The sequence below is a fragment of the Ranitomeya imitator genome, chromosome 4 (assembly GCF_032444005.1).
Source record: "Ranitomeya imitator isolate aRanImi1 chromosome 4, aRanImi1.pri, whole genome shotgun sequence".
NCBI lineage: Eukaryota > Metazoa > Chordata > Amphibia > Anura > Dendrobatidae > Ranitomeya > Ranitomeya imitator.
The window spans coordinates 385,465,097-385,483,676 of NC_091285.1; the positions used below are offsets into that span (position 1 = coordinate 385,465,097).

The following is an 18,580-nucleotide window of genomic DNA, read 5'->3' on the forward strand; positions in this document are numbered from 1 at the left end:
TATGGCCCCATAGATGCTCCTTATAATGCTGTGCCCCATATATGCTCTGCACCTTTATGGCCCCATAGATGCTCCTTATAATGCTGTGCCCCATATATGCTCTGCACCTTTATGGCCCCATAGGTGCTCCTTATAATGCTGTGCCCCATATATGCTCTGCACCTTTATGGCCCCATAGATGCTCCTTATAATGCTGTGCCCCATATATGCTCTGCACCTTTATGGCCCCATAGATGCTCCTTATAATGCTGTGCCCCATATATGCTCTGCACCTTTATGGCCCCATAGATGCTCCTTATAATGCTGTGCCCCATATATGCTCTGCACCTTTATGGCCCCATAGATGCTCCTTATAATGCTGTGCCCCATATATGCTCTGCACCTTTATGGCCCCATAGATGCTCCTTATAATGCTGTGCCCCATATATGCTCTGCACCTTTATGGCCCCATAGATGCTCCTTATAATGCTGTGCCCCATATATGCTCTGCACCTTTATGGCCCCATAGGTGCTCCTTATAATGCTGTGCCCCATATATGCTCTGCACCTTTATGGCCCCATAGGTGCTCCTTATAATGCTGTGCCCCATATATGCTCTGCACCTTTATGGCCCCATAGATGCTCCTTATAATGCTGTGCCCCATATATGCTCTGCACCTTTATGGCCCCATAGATGCTCCTTATAATGCTGTGCCCCATATATGCTCTGCACCTTTATGGCCCCATAGGTGCTCCTTATAATGCTGTGCCCCTTATATGCTCTGCACCTTTATGGCCCCATAGGTGCTCCTTATAATGCTGTGCCCCATATATGCTCTGCACCTTTATGGCCCCATAGATGCTCCTTATAATGCTGTGCCCCATATATGCTCTGCACCTTTATGGCCCCATAGATGCTCCTTATAATGCTGTGCCCCATATATGCTCTGCACCTTTATGGCCCCATAGATGCTCCTTATAATGCTGTGCCCCATATATGCTCTGCACCTTTATGGCCCCATAGATGCTCCTTATAATGCTGTGCCCCATATATGCTCTGCACCTTTATGGCCCCATAGGTGCTCCTTATAATGTTGTGCCCCTTATATGCTCTGCACCTTTATGGCCCCATAGGTGCTCCTTATAATGCTGTGCCCCATATATGCTCTGCACCTTTATGGCCCCATAGGTGCTCCTTATAATGCTGTGCCCCTTATATGCTCTGCACCTTTATGGCCCCATAGATGCTCCTTATAATGCTGTGCCATATATGCTCTGCACCTTTATGGCCCCATAGATGCTCCTTATAATGCTGCCCCATATATGATCTGCACCTTTATGGCCCCATAGGTGCTCCTTATAATGCTGTGCCCCATATATGCTCTGCACCTTTATGGCCCCATAGGTGCTCCTTAGAATGCTGCTGGTGCTGCCATAAAAAAAAAAAAAAATCACATACTCACCTCTCTTCTCAGGACGCCGGCGCTTTCAATAATTACCTGCTCCTCTGCGGCTCCGTCTCCAGCACTGACGCTCAGCAGAGGGCGCGCACTGACTACGTCACAGCGCCCTCTAACCTGAGCGTCATTGCTAGAGGACGCTGCAGACGGAGCCGGAGCGAGGAGCAGGTAATTATAGCGCTGTGCTCCCCTTACCTGCTGCGGCGCGGTCCCTGCAGTCCCTGGCTTCTCCGGCGCTGCAGCTTCTTCCTGTAATTGAGCGGTCACATGGCACCGATCATTTACAGCAATGAATATGCGGCTCCTCCCCTATGGGGGTGGAGCCGCCTATTCATTTCTGTAATGAGCGGTGCCATGTGACCGCTCAGTGCAGGAAGAATCTGCAGCGCCGGAGAAGCCAGGGACTGCAGGGACCGCGCTGGGAGCAGGTAAGTATGATTACACGGCCCCCGCTCCCCCTCCCCTGCTGACACCCGGGTATATGACTCGAGTATAAGCCGAGAGGGGGACTTTCAGCCCAAAAAAATGGGCTGAAAATCTCGGCTTATACTCGAGTATATACGGTACTTGGGAGGACAAGCGAGAATGCTCGGGAAATCTCGAGTAACGAGTATATTCGCTCATCACTAAAAGCGATCAAACAATGTCATGTGCCTGAAAAATTATACATGTATATAATTATATATATGTAAAAATGTCAACTCGACACGCAAAAAACAAGACCTCACATGACTGTGGGCCAAAATATGGAAAACTTATAGCTCTCATAATGTGATGATGCAAATCCTAATTTTTGCAATAAAAAGCGTCTTTTAGCATGTGACAGCAGCCAAACATATAAATCGGGTATCGCTGTAATCGTACTGACCCGAAGAATAAAGTTGCCTAATCACTTGTACCACATGAGGAAAGGAGTAAAAAAATTAATAAATAAAACCAATTCTTCACAAGCTGTTGATTTTTTTCATTCTGCCTTGCAAAGATCGCAGTAAGTCTCGGTGCACATTTATCCTGCGCTCTGAGCTGAGCGTTTACATCGAGGTTTCCATGTAAATCTTTGAAATACGTGATTCAGACAGAGCCCCTGTCAGAAGATAATGAGGCAGATGGAGGCATTGTGGATGCAGTTTGACCAGTAATCCGACGATGTTGGTCTTTTTAGGATGGCATAAAAGTGCCGTCGGCCACAGTTTTGTTCATAAAATCTTATTTCCAGCTCACCCAGTTGCTCTATGCTCATCCAACTGCTTAGTGCAGTCGAAACGCTTCGACTGGGTCATGTTAAACCATGTACACATTTTTCTTTTGTATGCATTATAATTTCTTTTGAAAGATAAAAAGAAAAAAGGAAAATTTAGTCCCGTTGAGCCGGACTCCAATTTTTTTTTATTACAGTTTTGTTCACTTCTGAAAAGAATGACACCGCTGAACAGAGGTCAGATGGAGTCGAGAGTAACTCTGCTGCCTCATTATAGTGAACTAGATGGTGGCCCGATTCTAACGCATCGGGTATTCTAGAATATATATGTAGTTTATTTATGAAGATTTTAGAATAATACAATGAATACACAGAATTTGTCTGGCTGGGCGCGACCAATTAGCGAAGCGTGGTTCAAATCCCGCGCCAATTCGCAGCCGGAGTGCGCCTGTCGCTGATTGTTTGCGGCCGGCCACGTAGTATATAGCACAGCCACGTAGTATATAGCAGCCCACATAGCATACTACACAGCCACGTAGTATATAACACAGCTCACATAGTATATAATACAGCTCACGTAGCATAATGCACAGCCCACGTAGAATATTGCCCAGCTTCTGTAAATAGAAGTAAACTGAGAACCGTATCGTGACCACAACAATGCAAATCACACTAGGAATACCGGGGAATCAGGACAGCGTGCTCATCGCATGTAATGGACCTTGTTTCAAACCTGGCCAACCTCAACAAGTAAGAGTGATCAATGAGTGGAACAGGCTGCCACAAGAGGTGGTGAGTTCTCCTTCAATGGAAGTCTTCACACAGAGGCTGGACAGACATCTGTCTGAGATGGTTTAGCATTGAGCAGGGAGTTGGGACACGATGACCTAGGAGGTCCCTTAAAACTCTAACATTCTATGATTCTTTACGTAAATTTCCTAATCCTATATATTTATTTATATTCTCTTTTGAAGTGACTCAGAGGGCATATACTGGAAGAAGCCCAAGACCTCATTGGGAAGATTAACCCTTCCGATGCTTTATAGTCATTAATGCAAAGTGGAATTAAAAAAAATTACTTTTTTTATTTAAAAAAAAAATGTTGATTTAGATCAATATTTTCATTTTCACAATGGAAATTAGGACAAAATGAACGGTAGAATTTCGGAAAGGAATGTGCGCTGTTTGACTTTTAGAGCACAGATTTGGCTGATATACATGACGGACAACATGTCACATTTGGAGAGCTCTGGAGTTGCCAAAATAAGAAAAATAAACAAAAAGTGACGCCATTTTGGAAACTACATACCTCATGGAATTCATCTAAGGATGTTGTTAGAATTTTGAACACACAGTTGTTGCCTAGATTTTCCCAACATTGGGCTGTAAAAATGAAAAAAAAAATTTTTTCCCCCTAAAATGTTTCAGCATCAATTTTTTTTGTATTCAAGGGGTAATAGGAAAAAATGGACCCAAACAATTGGTTACACAAAACAATACCTTAAAGTTTTTGTAAAGTCCTGATTGGGCACATGGCAGGGCTCGAGTGTCCGTGTAATACCGGTACTGGAAAACAATACTGATGTCATCAGGGTTTTGGATCAGTGTGCCATCCTTTTTTTCCCCGATATGGCTTAAGAATAATGATTCCAAAGCTTATCCTATACTTTGCAATGTTGAACACGTGCAACACACGGACGGCACACGGATGCCATCCATGTGCAGTATGTGTTTAAGGCTATGTGCACACGTCCAGGATTTCTTGCAGAAAATTCCTGAGAAAAACCTGACATTTTCTGCAAGAAATCTGCATGCGTTTTTTGCGCATTTTTTTCCGGACATTTTCCAATGCATTTTATAGTGGGAAGTCCGCAAAAAAAACGCAAAATTAATAAACATGCTGCGTTTTTTACCACGATGCGTTTTTTTCGCAGAAAAAAATGCATCATGTGCACAAAACATGCAGAATTCATTCAAAATGATGGGATGCTTATTGTATGCTTTTTTTGCGGTTTTATAGCGTTTTTATTGTGAAAAACGTGAAAAAAAATGCGAAAAATCAGCAACGTGTGCACACAGCCTTGGACTGGTTTCACATTTGCGTTTAAATCCGCAGCGTTTAAAACGCATCCGCAAGTGGTGAAAAAAAACGCATGTAAACGCGTACAAATGCTGCGTTTTTTTAGACGCATGCGTTGTCGCATTCGGTTAAAAAAACGCTGCGTTTGTACGTGCTTACATGCGTTTTTTCCTGCGTTTGCGCTTTTGGTACGCATGATGAGAAATTTCACAAGCTGGTTTTTGTTCATTCTGCTTCACAAAAAACGGAATAAAAAGCAATCAAAAATGTCACGTGCCCGAAAATGTTACCAATAAAAATGTCAACTCGTCCTGCAAAAAACAAGACCTCACATGACTGTGGAACAAAATATGGAAAAATTATAGCTCTCAAAATGTGGTAACGCAAAAAATATTTTTTGGAATAAAAAGCGTCTTTCAGTGTGTGACGGCTGCCAATCATAAAAATCCGCTAGAAAACCCCTTATAAATAGAAATCAAACCCCCTTCATCAACTCCTTAGTTAGGGAAAAATTAAAAAAAATTATTTATTTCCATTTTCCCATTAGGGTTAGGGCTAGGGTTAGGGTTTGGATCCCTTTATCACCTTGATGGTGGGGGGTGGCTTATCAGTGTCTAGACTTGTTTTTCTCTATTGAAACGCATGCGTTCAAAAACGCAACCAAACGCATGTGCTTAAAAACGCATGCGTTTACATAGACAGCAATGCTTTTTTGTTGCATTTCCGCGCCAAGCCGCAAACGACAAAAAAACGCATGCGCCGTCAAACGCGGCAAAACACGAACAAAAAAAAATGCATGCGTTTTTAATGTTAAATATAGAAAAACACGACGCATGCGTTTATATGCGGTACAAACGCTGCGGCAAAAAACGCAAATGTGAAACCAGCCTTACACGGACCCACAGACACGTATTGGCCCTTATCATCCGTGCTGCTGGTAAAAAACTAACATGTGTCCGTGTGGTCTGTACAGACACATGGACATGTGAGCAGTACCATAGATTATAATGGGAACGTGTGGTATCCGTGAAATAAACTGATGCCACATGTACATGTGAAGGGAGCGCTAAATACCTTTTCCTCAGTGTTGTAAAAATGTGGCCAGGAAAAATATAGCCCATTAATGACCACCATAAAAAGGAGACTGATGGTGGTCATTAAGTGGATCTGTCATCCTATTATGTAATATTACAGTGATCTCTTAGACCTGATGAGACCAATGCAGTTACTTTGCAAATCCATGCCAGAATGGCTGTATAATCTTGATATTAAGATGAGCATTTTATGAATCCAGCTACATAGTGAAATATAGCTAGCATATTTAGTCTCACTCAGCCTGACTGATAGCTGCAGCTTGTACTGAGTAGTGTGAGATCTCAGCAGCAGGACAGATACCAATAAGTTGTCAATAGGAATAGGTGGTGAGAGATCAAGTTTGGCTTGATAATCCTTTATAAAAAGTAGTCCAACAAGGAATTTCACAGTAAATACACCTGCCTTAACAGGTCTGAGATTTAGTTAGCAATCTATGCAGGTTGTGAAATTTGGCAATGTTCCCAGAAAGCTCTGTAAAGCAATATCATAGTTTGACAAACCTATCTGGTACATTTATTAGTGATTACATCCACCACCAGAATATCCCACATCCTACATTTAGCTCACAATATGCCCGGACGCCTTATGTGCACACATGTCTGCTTTCACTGCATTGCTGCCTCATGTTAAAGTTTCACAATACGCTACATTTGTGATTGATATGTTATTTTATGCATTTCAGAAAGTCACCGATTCAGAAATTTTGCCTTGTGTCAAAAAAGCAGACTATTCATGAAGAACTTGTCAAAGACTATGCGGCCAATGATCTGCACATCGTGCAGCGAATCCCGCGTCTAGTTGCATTGCTAATGGGAAAAAATCTCTTACACAGCAGAAATACTCGTCACTACATCGGAGCTCCGGGTGACAAGTTCTTGTCTACATTAATCTGGAAGCATGCTCAAAGTGCCACCGATTACACAAACATTCCCAACCGAGCGGAAATTCTTCCCAGCACACACAGAGGAAAAAAAGAGGAAAGTTTTTAACTACTGATGAGCAAATGTGCTCGGATAAGGTGTTATCTGAGCATGCTTGAGTCCTAACCGAGTGTCTTTGTTTGTGCTTGATAAATATGATAGAGTCCATGCGGCTGCTGCATGTGTTGGGGCTATTAGACAGCCACAACACATGTAGGGATTGTCTGTTAGACAATCCCTGCATGTGTTGCAGATGTATAACAGCCACAAGACATGCAGCCGCGGGGACTCGGACATTTTTTGAGCATGTCAAAGACACTTGGTTAGGACTCCAGCATGCTCAGATAACACCTTATCCGAGCACATTCGTTCATCACTATTTTTACCTTTTGGAAGAGGAGCTGTGTACTTTTCTTGCTCTGGCTCATTACATTCAGATGGGCAGAACTCACCTTTAGGGCAGCATAACTGCACAATGCCTTCCTGTATGAATTGTGCTCTCTAAAAAGGTACAAATGAGACACTCTGCAGGACTTCTTGGACTACACAGGCAAACAGAAATTATGTCAAGGTTGTCCACTGAGAACAGACAGATTGCTCATAGTTCCCCATCAGCACCACCATTTATTAAATGCCTGAACATTGAATTCCTTTGGACAATTTTTTTTTTTACAGAAATGCATATATTTGAAGATAAAAACAAAAAAAAACAATTTCTGCAGTTGGGATTCATTTTGTACTGGTTGCCTTCTACAGCCTCTGCGTCGCACTATATATTGCAGGCTGCAGAATGAGTTATCTGAGAAACTGCCAGTGAGCTTGTTCTGACAGTCTGATGGGAGAATTTGTAACTTTTTGTTATCTGTCTGCTTCTGAGCTTCTCCCAGCTAATTTTTAACTAAAGATTAAACCAAAGTTGAATGAACAGTGAAAGAGTCTGTATAAGTAAAAGGGTGCAAAATGTTTAATGAAACCAAATTGAATAAAGTATTCTTAGCCCTAAATACATGAATTTAAGAGGAACAAAAACTGTACCCCAAAGTGACCAGCCCTTTAAAGGCTAATTTCATTCTGTGCCTGCAGAGTTAGCAGGATGTGGCAGGAAAGATGCAGGAGTCAAATGTATTCAACCTATGGAGGTTAAAGGGACTCTGTCACCTGAATTTGGAGGGAACAATCTTCAGCCATAGGGGCGGGGTTATCGGGTGTTTGATTCACCCTTTCTTTGCATGCTGGCTGCAATATTGGATTGAAGTTCATTCTCTGTCCTCCGTAGTACATGCCTGCACAAGGCAATCTTGCATCATGTCTCTGCCTTTTATGGGGTCTTCGATACTAAGCCCACATCTTTCTCCCGCACTTAATGACTGATCTAATCAGCCACCAGGTGCCTCTGACAGCTGTGGGTGGATCAGAGATCCCCCCCGTGGCTCTCAACCAGTTAATTGCTGTCAATCACAGAAAGCGGCATTTAACATGCGCAGAAATTAAGCATGTTATCCATCCCACCCATCGGTGCACCCGTCACATGATCACGGGGCGCCGATAGGTTGCCATGACAAAAATGGAGAAATTGTGCATAATCAGCGCTGCTAGTAAGTAGGAATGTAAATCCGAAGATTTCATCCATTATAAGTTCATGCTTAAACATACAACTCTGCCCTTCACCTCTCCAAACAAACCTATTTCAACACCCTCATCACCTCACTATCCAATAACCCAAAACGTCTCTTTGACACTTTCCATTCCCTGCCCAACCCAAGAGTGCAGGCCCCAACCACAGATCTCCGCGCTGACGATCTGGCCAATTACTTCAAAGAAAAAATTGGCCACATCCGACAGGAAATTATCTACCAGTCCCCTCATACCATGCACTGCCCTCCCTCCCCCATTGCATCTAGTTCACTCTCTGACTTTGAACTAGTTACAGAAGAAGAAGTAATGAGGCTCCTTGCATCTTCTCACCACACCACTTGCACCAATGACCCCATTCCGTCACATCTCCTCCAGTCCCTTTCCCCTGCTGTCTCCTCTCACCTAACAAAAATATTCAACCTCTCTCTCTCTTCCGGTATCTTTCCCTCCTCATTTAAGAATGCCATCATACATCCATTACTTAAAAAACCATCCCTCCATCAAAACTGTGCCGGAAATTATAGACCTGTCTCTAATCTTCCCTTCATCTGTAAACTCCTCGAATGCCTAGTCCACTCCCGTCTTACCTGCTATCTCTCAGATAACTCTCTTCTCGACCCTCTTCAATCTGGTTTCCGCTCTTTACACTCTACTGAAACTGCCCTTACTAAAGTCTCTAATGACCTACTAACAGCTAAATCTAATGGTCACTACACCATGCTAATTCTCTTGGATCTCTCCGCAGCATTCGATACTGTGGATCATCAGCTCCTCCTCACCATACTCCGCTCCATCGGCCTCAAGGACTCCGTTCTCTCCTGGTTCTCCTCCTATCTCTCTGACCGCTCCTTCACTGTATATGCTGGCTCCTCCTCCTCTCGTCTTCCCCTTACTGTTGGGATTCCTCAAGGATCAGTCCTAGGCCCCCTCCTCTTCTCATTGTATACCGCCACTATTGGACAAACAATCAGTAGATTTGGTTTCCAGTACCATCTCTATGCTGACGACACCCAATTATACACTTCTACTCCTGATATCACGCCTGCCCTTCTAGAAAACACCAGTGATTGTCTTACTGCTGTCTCTAACATCATGTCCTCCCTCTATCTGAAACTGAACATGTCAAAAACTGAACTCCTCGTGTTCTCTCCCTCTACTAACCTACCTTTGCCTGACATTGCCATCTCCGTGTGTGGTTCCACCATTAATCCCAAGCAACATGCTAGGGATTTCTAGAATTCGCCTTTTTCTTACTTTCGACTCTGCAAAAACTCTTACTATTTCTCTTATTCATTCTTGTCTAGACTATTGTAACTCTCTACTAATCGGCCTCCTTCTTACCAAACTCTCCCCGCTCCAATCTGTCCTGAATGCTGCAGACAGGATCATATTCCTCACCAATCTTTATTCCGATGCCTCTACCTTGTGCCAGTCATTACACTGGTTACCCATCCACTCCAGAATCCAGTACAAACTATTACCCTCATCCACAAAGCACTCCATGGCTCAGCACCACCCTACATCTCCTCCCTCGTCTGTCTACCACCCTACCCGTGCTCTCCGTTCTGCTAATGACCTGAGGTTAACATCCTCAATAATCAGAACCTCCCACTCCTGTCTCCCAGCCTTTTCAGGTGCTGCGCCAATTCTTTGGAATGCACTACCCAGGGTAATACGATTAATCCCCACAGTTTTAAGCATGCCCTAAAAATGCCTTTGTTCAGACTGGCCTACCGTCTCAACACATTAACCTAACGATCCCTGTGTGGCCCATTCAAAAAACTTAAACTATAATCAGGTTCCTCGCATCATGTTCTCATACACTTTATGCAGTTATTAGCCCTCTGTGTCTGTACTGTTACATACCTAGGCTGATAACCAGTTCAAGCAGCTTTACATGAACACCTGAGCCTTACATTATGGCCGGTCCAAACAAAAGCAATTGTTACCATCCACCTCTCGTGTCTCCCCTTTTTCCTCATAGATTGTAAGCTTGCGAGCAGGGCCCTCATTCCTCTTGGTATCTGTTTTGATCTGTGTTTATTGTTATGCTGTAATGTCTATTGTCTGTACAAGTCCCCTCTAAAATGTAAAGTGCTGCGGAATATACCTAGTTATATGATTGTGGTTTTAGTAGTTGACACGTTTCAAAGTTTGCATACTTCGGCCTCAGGACATAACCACAGATGGGTTGTCAAGACCACCATGCCTGTCATCACGAAGCTCCTGTGAACGCTGACTCGTGGATGACGTTCACAGGAAATTGTGATTTCATCTATACATAGCAGGCTTAGGCTTACTTGTGTGTTTTAATGTGTTTTTATTGGTCATGATTTACATCTGTTAGCCAGCATAAGTACATGTGGGGATTCCATAGCAACCAGGCAACCCCCACATGTACTTATGCTGGCTAACAGATGTAAATCATTCAGCTGCGGCAAGAAAAACTAAAATTCCGAGCACTAAAAAATACTCAGAGGACACCCAAGAGTGCTCGGGAAAAATCGAGTAACGAGTATATTCGCTCTTCACTAGTTTTTATCACTGTTGTATTTTGATTCAATAAAGAATTTTTTTGTTACTTTGTAATTCGGTGTGCGCCCTCCCTGACATATTTGCCAACGTTGTGTTCAGAAAGGTCTGATCTATCAAAATATAAAAACCACGAATTCGATCGGTAAGAGGCGTAATGAGAAATTTTTTTAAAAAAAAGCCAGAATTACGGTTTGGGCTGTCAAAACATTGCAATAAAATGCAATAACCGGCGCAAAAAACATTGTATTTATCTCAAATTGGTAACAATAAAAGGGTCAGCTCAAATCGCACAAAATAATCCCTTACCGAGCCCCAGATCCTGAAAAATGAAAACGCTACGGGTTTCAGAAAATGGCGACCTATGCCTGGAGAATCATAATGGCAGGTCAGTTTTAGCATTTAGTGAACATGGTAAATAAAAAAAAACTAAATTGTGGAATGGAACTTTTTTTCTTCAATTTCACAGCACTTGGAATTTTTTTTTACCTGTTTTCCAGTACAGTATACGGTAAAATTAAAGGTGCCATTCAAAAGTACAAATTGGCTTACAAAAACCAAGCCCTTATACGGTTATATTGACAGAAAAAAAAAACCCTTATAGCTCTTGGAAGAAGTGGAAAAAAAACTAAAACGAAAAAAAAAAAAAAATGCTCAGAATTGAAGGGGCTGGTCAGAGGGCTACCACAATATGGTTAAGGATATTAACATGTGACCATTCCAACAGCTGCCCGAGGAAGCCAACGCAAAACGCGCGTTGGGGCCGCTGTGGTGACATCCCACATGGGTTAATTATGGGTGCGAGCTGTCTTTTTGTTATCTCTGTGACTGCATGTAATTTAAGTCATTCACTATTACCAAGCACTCATTGATACAGCTATTTTGATGCACTATGTAGACTGCAGTCACAGCAGTTAAGATTAATGAACTTTTTTAGCACTAGCAATTTAATATAGCTTAATCAGGTTCATGCTCATCCCATCTCCATGATTAGAATGACTATTGGGTGTCATACTTTTTAACACCTGACTTGTGTCACTGATCATGTCTTATATGTATTAAAGTTAGTTGCCTATGTATATTGTTGAATTAATTAAATAAAATTGTGATATTTTTCATATGGACCACTTACTCCTGTTTATTTGGTATTGCACTCAATATTTCGGAGTGTTCATAATTGACGTCGTTTGGCCCTGACACTGATAGGCACTGGGCCTTATCTCCATGGTGGCATACTATGTATTCTGTTCTATTGATATTGTTTCAATCTCTGTAGTATAAAGCAATCCTAACTACTACATTGTTTAGATTTTGGGTAGATATAATTTTTTTTAAGTATCCGATCGTGGCTAGGAAAGATTTTTAATGATGTCTTTAAGTAAATAACACAAGAAATGTGGTGAAAATATATATGGCGAGTTACCCTAGGAGAACTCCAGTTCAGCTTAGGAAAAACACTTCCTCCAAGGGAACTAATAGCTTCTTGTACTTTTGTAGAAAATTCTGGGAACTCTGGGGCCTGAAAGAATAAGATCACAACAAAGTAACACAAATACCACAGGCACATTCAATGGCTCCAGCCTCCGAGCATAAAATAAGGTGAAATTAAATAAATAAAAGAACGTACCGTAAGTGTCGTTGTGTTCTCATCATCTGACCACTGAAGAGAAAAAGAGAAGATTAAACTTAGCTTGAATAACATTTTAAGACATAGGAACCATTTTTGAAATCCAGGGCACTGGAAATAGTGTGGTGTCTAATTATTAATTGGTAATTTATTAGTTTAATCACTTCGATACCATAGCACTCAACCCAAGGAGCAGGTTGCCCATGTTAAAGTGTGTGTGTGTGTGTGTGTGTGTGTGTGTGTGTGTGTGTGTGTGTGTGTGTGTATGTATGTATGTATGTATCTACACTCAGGTGTCTGTTAGAATCGATTGCGACAGACTTGTCTTGTCCACATGTATGAGGCGAGATTCATGTAGCTCAGAAGGGTTAGTAAAGTTTAGGTGTTATCAAGCTCACTTCTCACCGATATGTTTCAGTAGAACAGTCAATTACAACTCAAAGTTTATTCCCATTCTACAAAGATTTTAGAATACTAAGCCGTGACTTTAAGGTCCTGGAAGGCCGCACTTCTGGTGAAGAGGGATGAAGAAGGAATTAGGGGTGCTCACCCACAGAGCACACTGGTCACTCGCTGTGCAAGGAACATTACTCGCCTGTCCGATATTTGCGTCTCCTCTCTGTCACACCTCACTCTCTCTGCTCTCCTCAATGTTAGGTTACTATAATAACTACATGAGCACCCCTGATATCTTCCTAAGCCTCCTAAAGCCCACTCAGGCGACTACTCACTGTCTGAGTATTCAGGTGGCGTGTGCTCACTGCTACTATGTGCGTTCCAAGAGTTTACCACTTGAGTAACCCAGTTTTACCAATGAATAAAGGACTAAAAAATGTAAAATAGGGAGCCAAACTTCATGTTGAATAAAAAAAAAATATTCCTAAAAACAACTTTATCCAAAATATTTTAAAATTCTTAATGTTATCCTCACATATCATTACATTTAATATAATGCATAGGGGGGTATTAGAAGCGAAAATTGGTGTAAATACAGTACAGAGCAAAAGTTTGGACACACCTCATTTAAAGATTTTTCTGTATTTTCATGACTATGAAAATTGTACATTCACACTGAAGGCATCAAAACTATGAATTAACACATGTGGAATTATATACTTAGCAAACAAAGTGTGAAACAACTGAAATTATGTCTTATATTCTAGGTTCTTCAAAGTAGCCACCTTTTGCTTTGATGACTGCTTTGCACACTCTTGGCATTCTCTTGATGAGCTTCAAGAGGTAGTCACCGTAAATGGTTTTCACTTCACAGGTGTGCCCTGTCAGGTTTAATAAGTGGGATTTCTTGCCTTATAAATGGTGTTGGGACCATCAGTTGTGTTGTGCAGATGTCTGGTGGATACACAGCTGATAGTCCTACTTTAATAAATGAAAGTCAGTCAGTCCGAAAAATTGGCAAAACTTTGAAACTGTCCCCAAGTGCAGTGGCAAAAACCATCAAGCGCTACAAAGAAACTGGCTCACATGGGGGGGCAAAGGGTGCTCTGAGGGGGCCCACCCGGAGCTACGCTACTGTAACTGCGCGCGCCGATACAGTTACTTTCTGCGGCAGAGCAGGGAGAATCGAACTCCCTGCTCTGCCGCCCGGCCGCTATGGCGCCCCTGAGCAGGCGTGGGGGCCCGGTGCTGATGACGGAAGATTAGCTCTACCAGCATTTAGCTGATACAGGTGATCGCAATGATGGGAGAAGGAGTGCTGCGCTCCTTCTCCCATCATCCCCGTCAGTGTCGGCGTCTGACGTTGCCGCCACGGACAGCGGGCGCGATGACGTCACTGCCTGGCGCCCGCTGTCAGGAGATCAGCGGGAGCAGCGCAGGAACCAGGAAGAAGAGAGGTTATGGCATGTAAAGTATTTATTTTTTAATGCTGCTGCATTATTACAGGGTCTGCCTATGAGGGGGCTGCCTTATCACAGGGTCTGACTGTGGGGGCTGCCTTATTACAGGGTCTGCCTATGGGGGGGCTGCCTTATTACAGCGTCTGACTGTGGGGGCTGCCTTATTACAGGGTCTGACTATGGGGGCTACCTTATTACAGGGTCTGACTGTGGGGGTGCTGCCTTATTACAGGGTCTGACTGTGGGGGCTGCCTTATTACAGGGTCTGCCTATAGGGGTGCTGCCTCATTACAGGGTCTGACTATGGGGGTGCTGCCTCATTACAGGGTCTGCCCATAGGGGTGCTGCTATGGGGGTCTGACTATGGGGGCTGCCTTATTACAGAGTCTGCCTATGGGGCTGCTGCCTTATTACAGGGTCTGCCTATAGGGGTGCTGCTATGGGGGTCTGACTATGGGGGTGCTGCCTTATTACAGGGTCTGCCGCCTTATTAGAGGGTCTGCGTATAGGGGTGCTGCCTTATACTACAGAGTCTGCCTATGGGGGTACTGCCTTATTACAGGGTCTGCCTATATGGGGGTGCTGCCTTATTACAGTGTCTGCCTGTGAGGGCTGCCATATGCTATAGAGTCTGGCTATGGGGAGTGCATTATACTATATTGTGGACTATTTGGTGCATTACGCTACTGTATATGGAGACTATCTAGGGGGCCATCATACAGTATGGAGATTACAGTGTGGGGGTCATTATGCAGTATTAGAGCCATCAAACAGTTTGGGGGCTACTAAGGAGTCAGTATACTGTGTGGGTGCATTATACTGTGTATAAGAGTTAATCATGCTGTGTATAGGGAAGCTGTACAGGGGGAGACTCTGGACATTATTAAATGTAAAGGCACTTATTGTTATAGGGGAACTCAGGTTACTGTGGCTATCAAAGGGGCACACAGGGCATTATTACTTTCTAGGGGCAAAATATGGGCACGGTTTTCTAGGGCACTTGCACCCGGCAACTATATTGTAGAGAGTTGCTTTAGAATTTAGAGGGCACAGAGAACCACACAGCAGGTGCAGTAATAGGGACACATACGGCAGCAGGGGCTCAGTATTGGGGTATCAGCAGGATGAGGAGATTGTGCAGGTTGGTAGTAGATGGTGATGGCTGGAATGTGAGAAGTGAAACGTGTCTTTGTTATATTCTCTGCAGGTGAGTCGTTGCTGGAAGAAGTTGTCATGTCTGTCTGGGCCAGATGGAAAAGACGGGAGAAATGAACGATTCCATCAGACAGAATGTCAGCGGTAAGTCATTATCTGTAACTGTGCAGTGATCTGTTATATGCTCTGTAGGGCTGGTATCTACCACTGACCATATGGCGGTAATATCCATGTTGGTCTTTATATAGAGATTATCTTCAGTAACAGCGCGGTCATCTGCTGAGGTTCTCCTCCACTATTAGGGGGCGTCATCGAGTTGTAATCAAGGTTACCTGGTTAGGGGCCCACTCAGAAGCTTCGCCCGCCCCCCGGAACCAAAACCCTAGCTACACCTCTGGTGTGAATGTACAATTTTCATAGTCATGAAAATACAGAAAAATCTTTAAATGAGAAGGTGTGTCCAAACTTTTGGTCTGTACTGTACATCTACATAGGCCTTAGACAAAAAAAAAAAAAAGTTATGACCAAACAAAGAATAACAAAATCAATACAAACATAATTGAACAAGGCCCTTTCTAAAGCTCCAACTATATCTGGCAGGATTCCCTACTTAGCTGTGGAGGTTGGCACCCTACAAATGCACAACAATGGTGCCCTGCTCAATGGTGACTATCCCTATCCAAATTACAGTATATTAATATTGACCTTGTGTTTTTTTTGTTATCTGGCTAAATGGATATATGGTACTCCTATACTGTGCTGGTGTACAAGAAGGATTCCATTCTGTAATTATACATACAGCTCTGGCAAAAATTAAGAGATCACGGCAAAATCTTCAGTTTGTCTGATTTTTCTCTTTATAGGTATATTTTTGAGTAAAATGTAAATTGTTCTTTTATTCTATAAACTTCTGACATGTCTCCGAATTTCCAAGCAATAAATTTTGTATTTTTTTCTGACAAAGAAAAATGGTCAAAATTTAAAAAAAACTAACACCAGGTGCTTTCAGACCTCAAAAATTACAAAGAAAACAAGTTCATAATCATTTAGAAACAACAATACTAATGTTTAACTCAGGAAGAGTTCAGAGATCAATATTTTGTGGAATAACCATGATCTTTAATCACAGCTTTCATGCGTCTTGGCATGCTTTCCACCAGTCTTTCACACTGCTCCTGGAGCAAAAATGTAAGCAGTTCTTTGTTTGGTGGCTTGTGACTATCCATCATCCTCTTGATTACATCCCAGAGGATTTCAATAGGGTTCAGGTCTGGAGATTGGGCTGCCCATGATAGGGTTTTGATGTGGTGGTCTCTTCATTTTGTTCCAGAGACATATAGAAAGTACTTAGCACTCAAAAGAATGGGAAAAACTAAAATGAAAAATCTACTCATGTTTCTTCTTTCATTCTGTAAGCAATCCACACAAGGCGGTGTTGAAATTATTATAACGTTTCGGTCCTGTGGCCCTTCCTCAGATACACATTGCTGCTGCATGTTTAGAAATAGACCTGAGCTGAAGTCCTATTGTGAGGCGACCATAGTCGCTGTGTGCAAGGCAGGTCCATTTATTTTTCCCCATTCTTTTGAGTAACAAGTACTTTTGTTTTCGGTGTCCGATCATACGTTTTTGTCTAAGTAGGTGTATTTACACCAATATTTTCTCATAATATCCCCCCATACATTACTGTATGTATGGAGATACCATTCAGCATTTTTAAATATTTTTTTATCAATAAAGTTTTCAGAGGTGGGGGGGGGTCCATTCTTAATATTGCTAGGTTACGCTGCAACTATACATGGTGTGCCTCCACAAAAACACTCCTTTGCCGTTATGTGCTATCTGAACGCTCAGCTCTGCTTCCACAAGCTATACATTTGACATATCAGCTCCATTGTTCCAAGGTTCTGCCTGCACACTCGGCTCAGCTACACCAAGGCACCCGTCTGCAGGATTTGCTCTGATGTTCCAGTGTGCTGTTTATATATATATATATATATTTGGATCTTCTGCAACAAGCAGCCTGTATGCTGTCCATACATTCGGCTCCGCTACATCACACTACCTGTCTGCCTTGTTGTTCAGAGGTACTGTCGGCACTGCTACGTTGAAGTTGCCCGTCTACGTGACTTTGTTGTTCTGAGTTGCTTGATTGCATATCCTACTGACACTGCATTCTCCATGTTGTCCAGTAAGTCCAGCTCTGCCCTCCCATGCTGCTCCATGTGTGGTCACGAATGTTCCAGCTCTGCTAGTAATTATGTTGTCTGACCTATCCAACTCCACTACATCCACGGCTCGGTCCGTGCTGCGCACTGACACTCAGCTTAGAGAATCAACCTCTACAGCTGAGCCCATAATCGGGAAATACTGCATGGCCCTATTCACTTTTTATATTGGTGGTCACTTTTAATTAGCTTCTAATCAAATAATGGTAGAAGGAAGTCCCACCAAAATAAAGTCCTAAAATGGGTTTATCTTTCCAATGCATTCATTATAGTCTTTAACACATACAGTAGTGGGTGGTCAAGGAGGGGCTTACGTAATATTTTTCACTTTCTATTCATTTTTTACAGCCAAACCACCAATGATGGGTTCACTTAAAGGGGTTGTCCGGTCCAAATTGATAGTCACTCTGTGTGACTGCAGACTTTAAATCCCCCAGCTCACGCTCTATGGGGATTCGCCGATTTCTGACCCGGGACTGGAGAGCACGTACAGTATGAGTTTGACAACACCCATTGGAGGACCAAATGACACAAGCTATCATCTTATGTATGAACAAGTTACCTGCACCTCTTCTTCATCATTACTGTTGAGATCGGGCTGAGAACATCCCACAGAATCTTCCCTGCATGACAAAGAGGGAGAAAACATTAACTTCATAAATAACTCAGAACTCATCAAATCTGCAGCATAATATTGCTGACAGTCACGGCAAAAGTTAACACAGTCGTTTTCTGTGGGCCTGCAAAACTATAAAAAGATGTTTTACTAACTAAGTCTTCCCAATATCAGAGTGGAGAACCCTGCACCAATCATC

The 18,580-nt window shown here is 42.7% G+C and overlaps 1 protein-coding gene across 1 annotated transcript in view; it reads right to left on the reverse strand.

Moving 5' to 3' along the window:
• Positions 1 to 18,580, reverse strand: part of CDC123 (cell division cycle 123) — a 142,955-nt gene that overhangs the window by 98,431 nt on the left and 25,944 nt on the right. The window contains exons 3-5 of the mRNA XM_069765214.1: positions 18,328 to 18,388; positions 12,527 to 12,559; positions 12,323 to 12,418 (exon numbers count right to left, since the gene is read on the reverse strand). Of these exons, the coding sequence (XP_069621315.1) occupies positions 12,323 to 12,418; positions 12,527 to 12,559; positions 18,328 to 18,388 (190 nt within the window). The remainder of the gene's footprint in view (positions 1 to 12,322; positions 12,419 to 12,526; positions 12,560 to 18,327; positions 18,389 to 18,580) is intronic.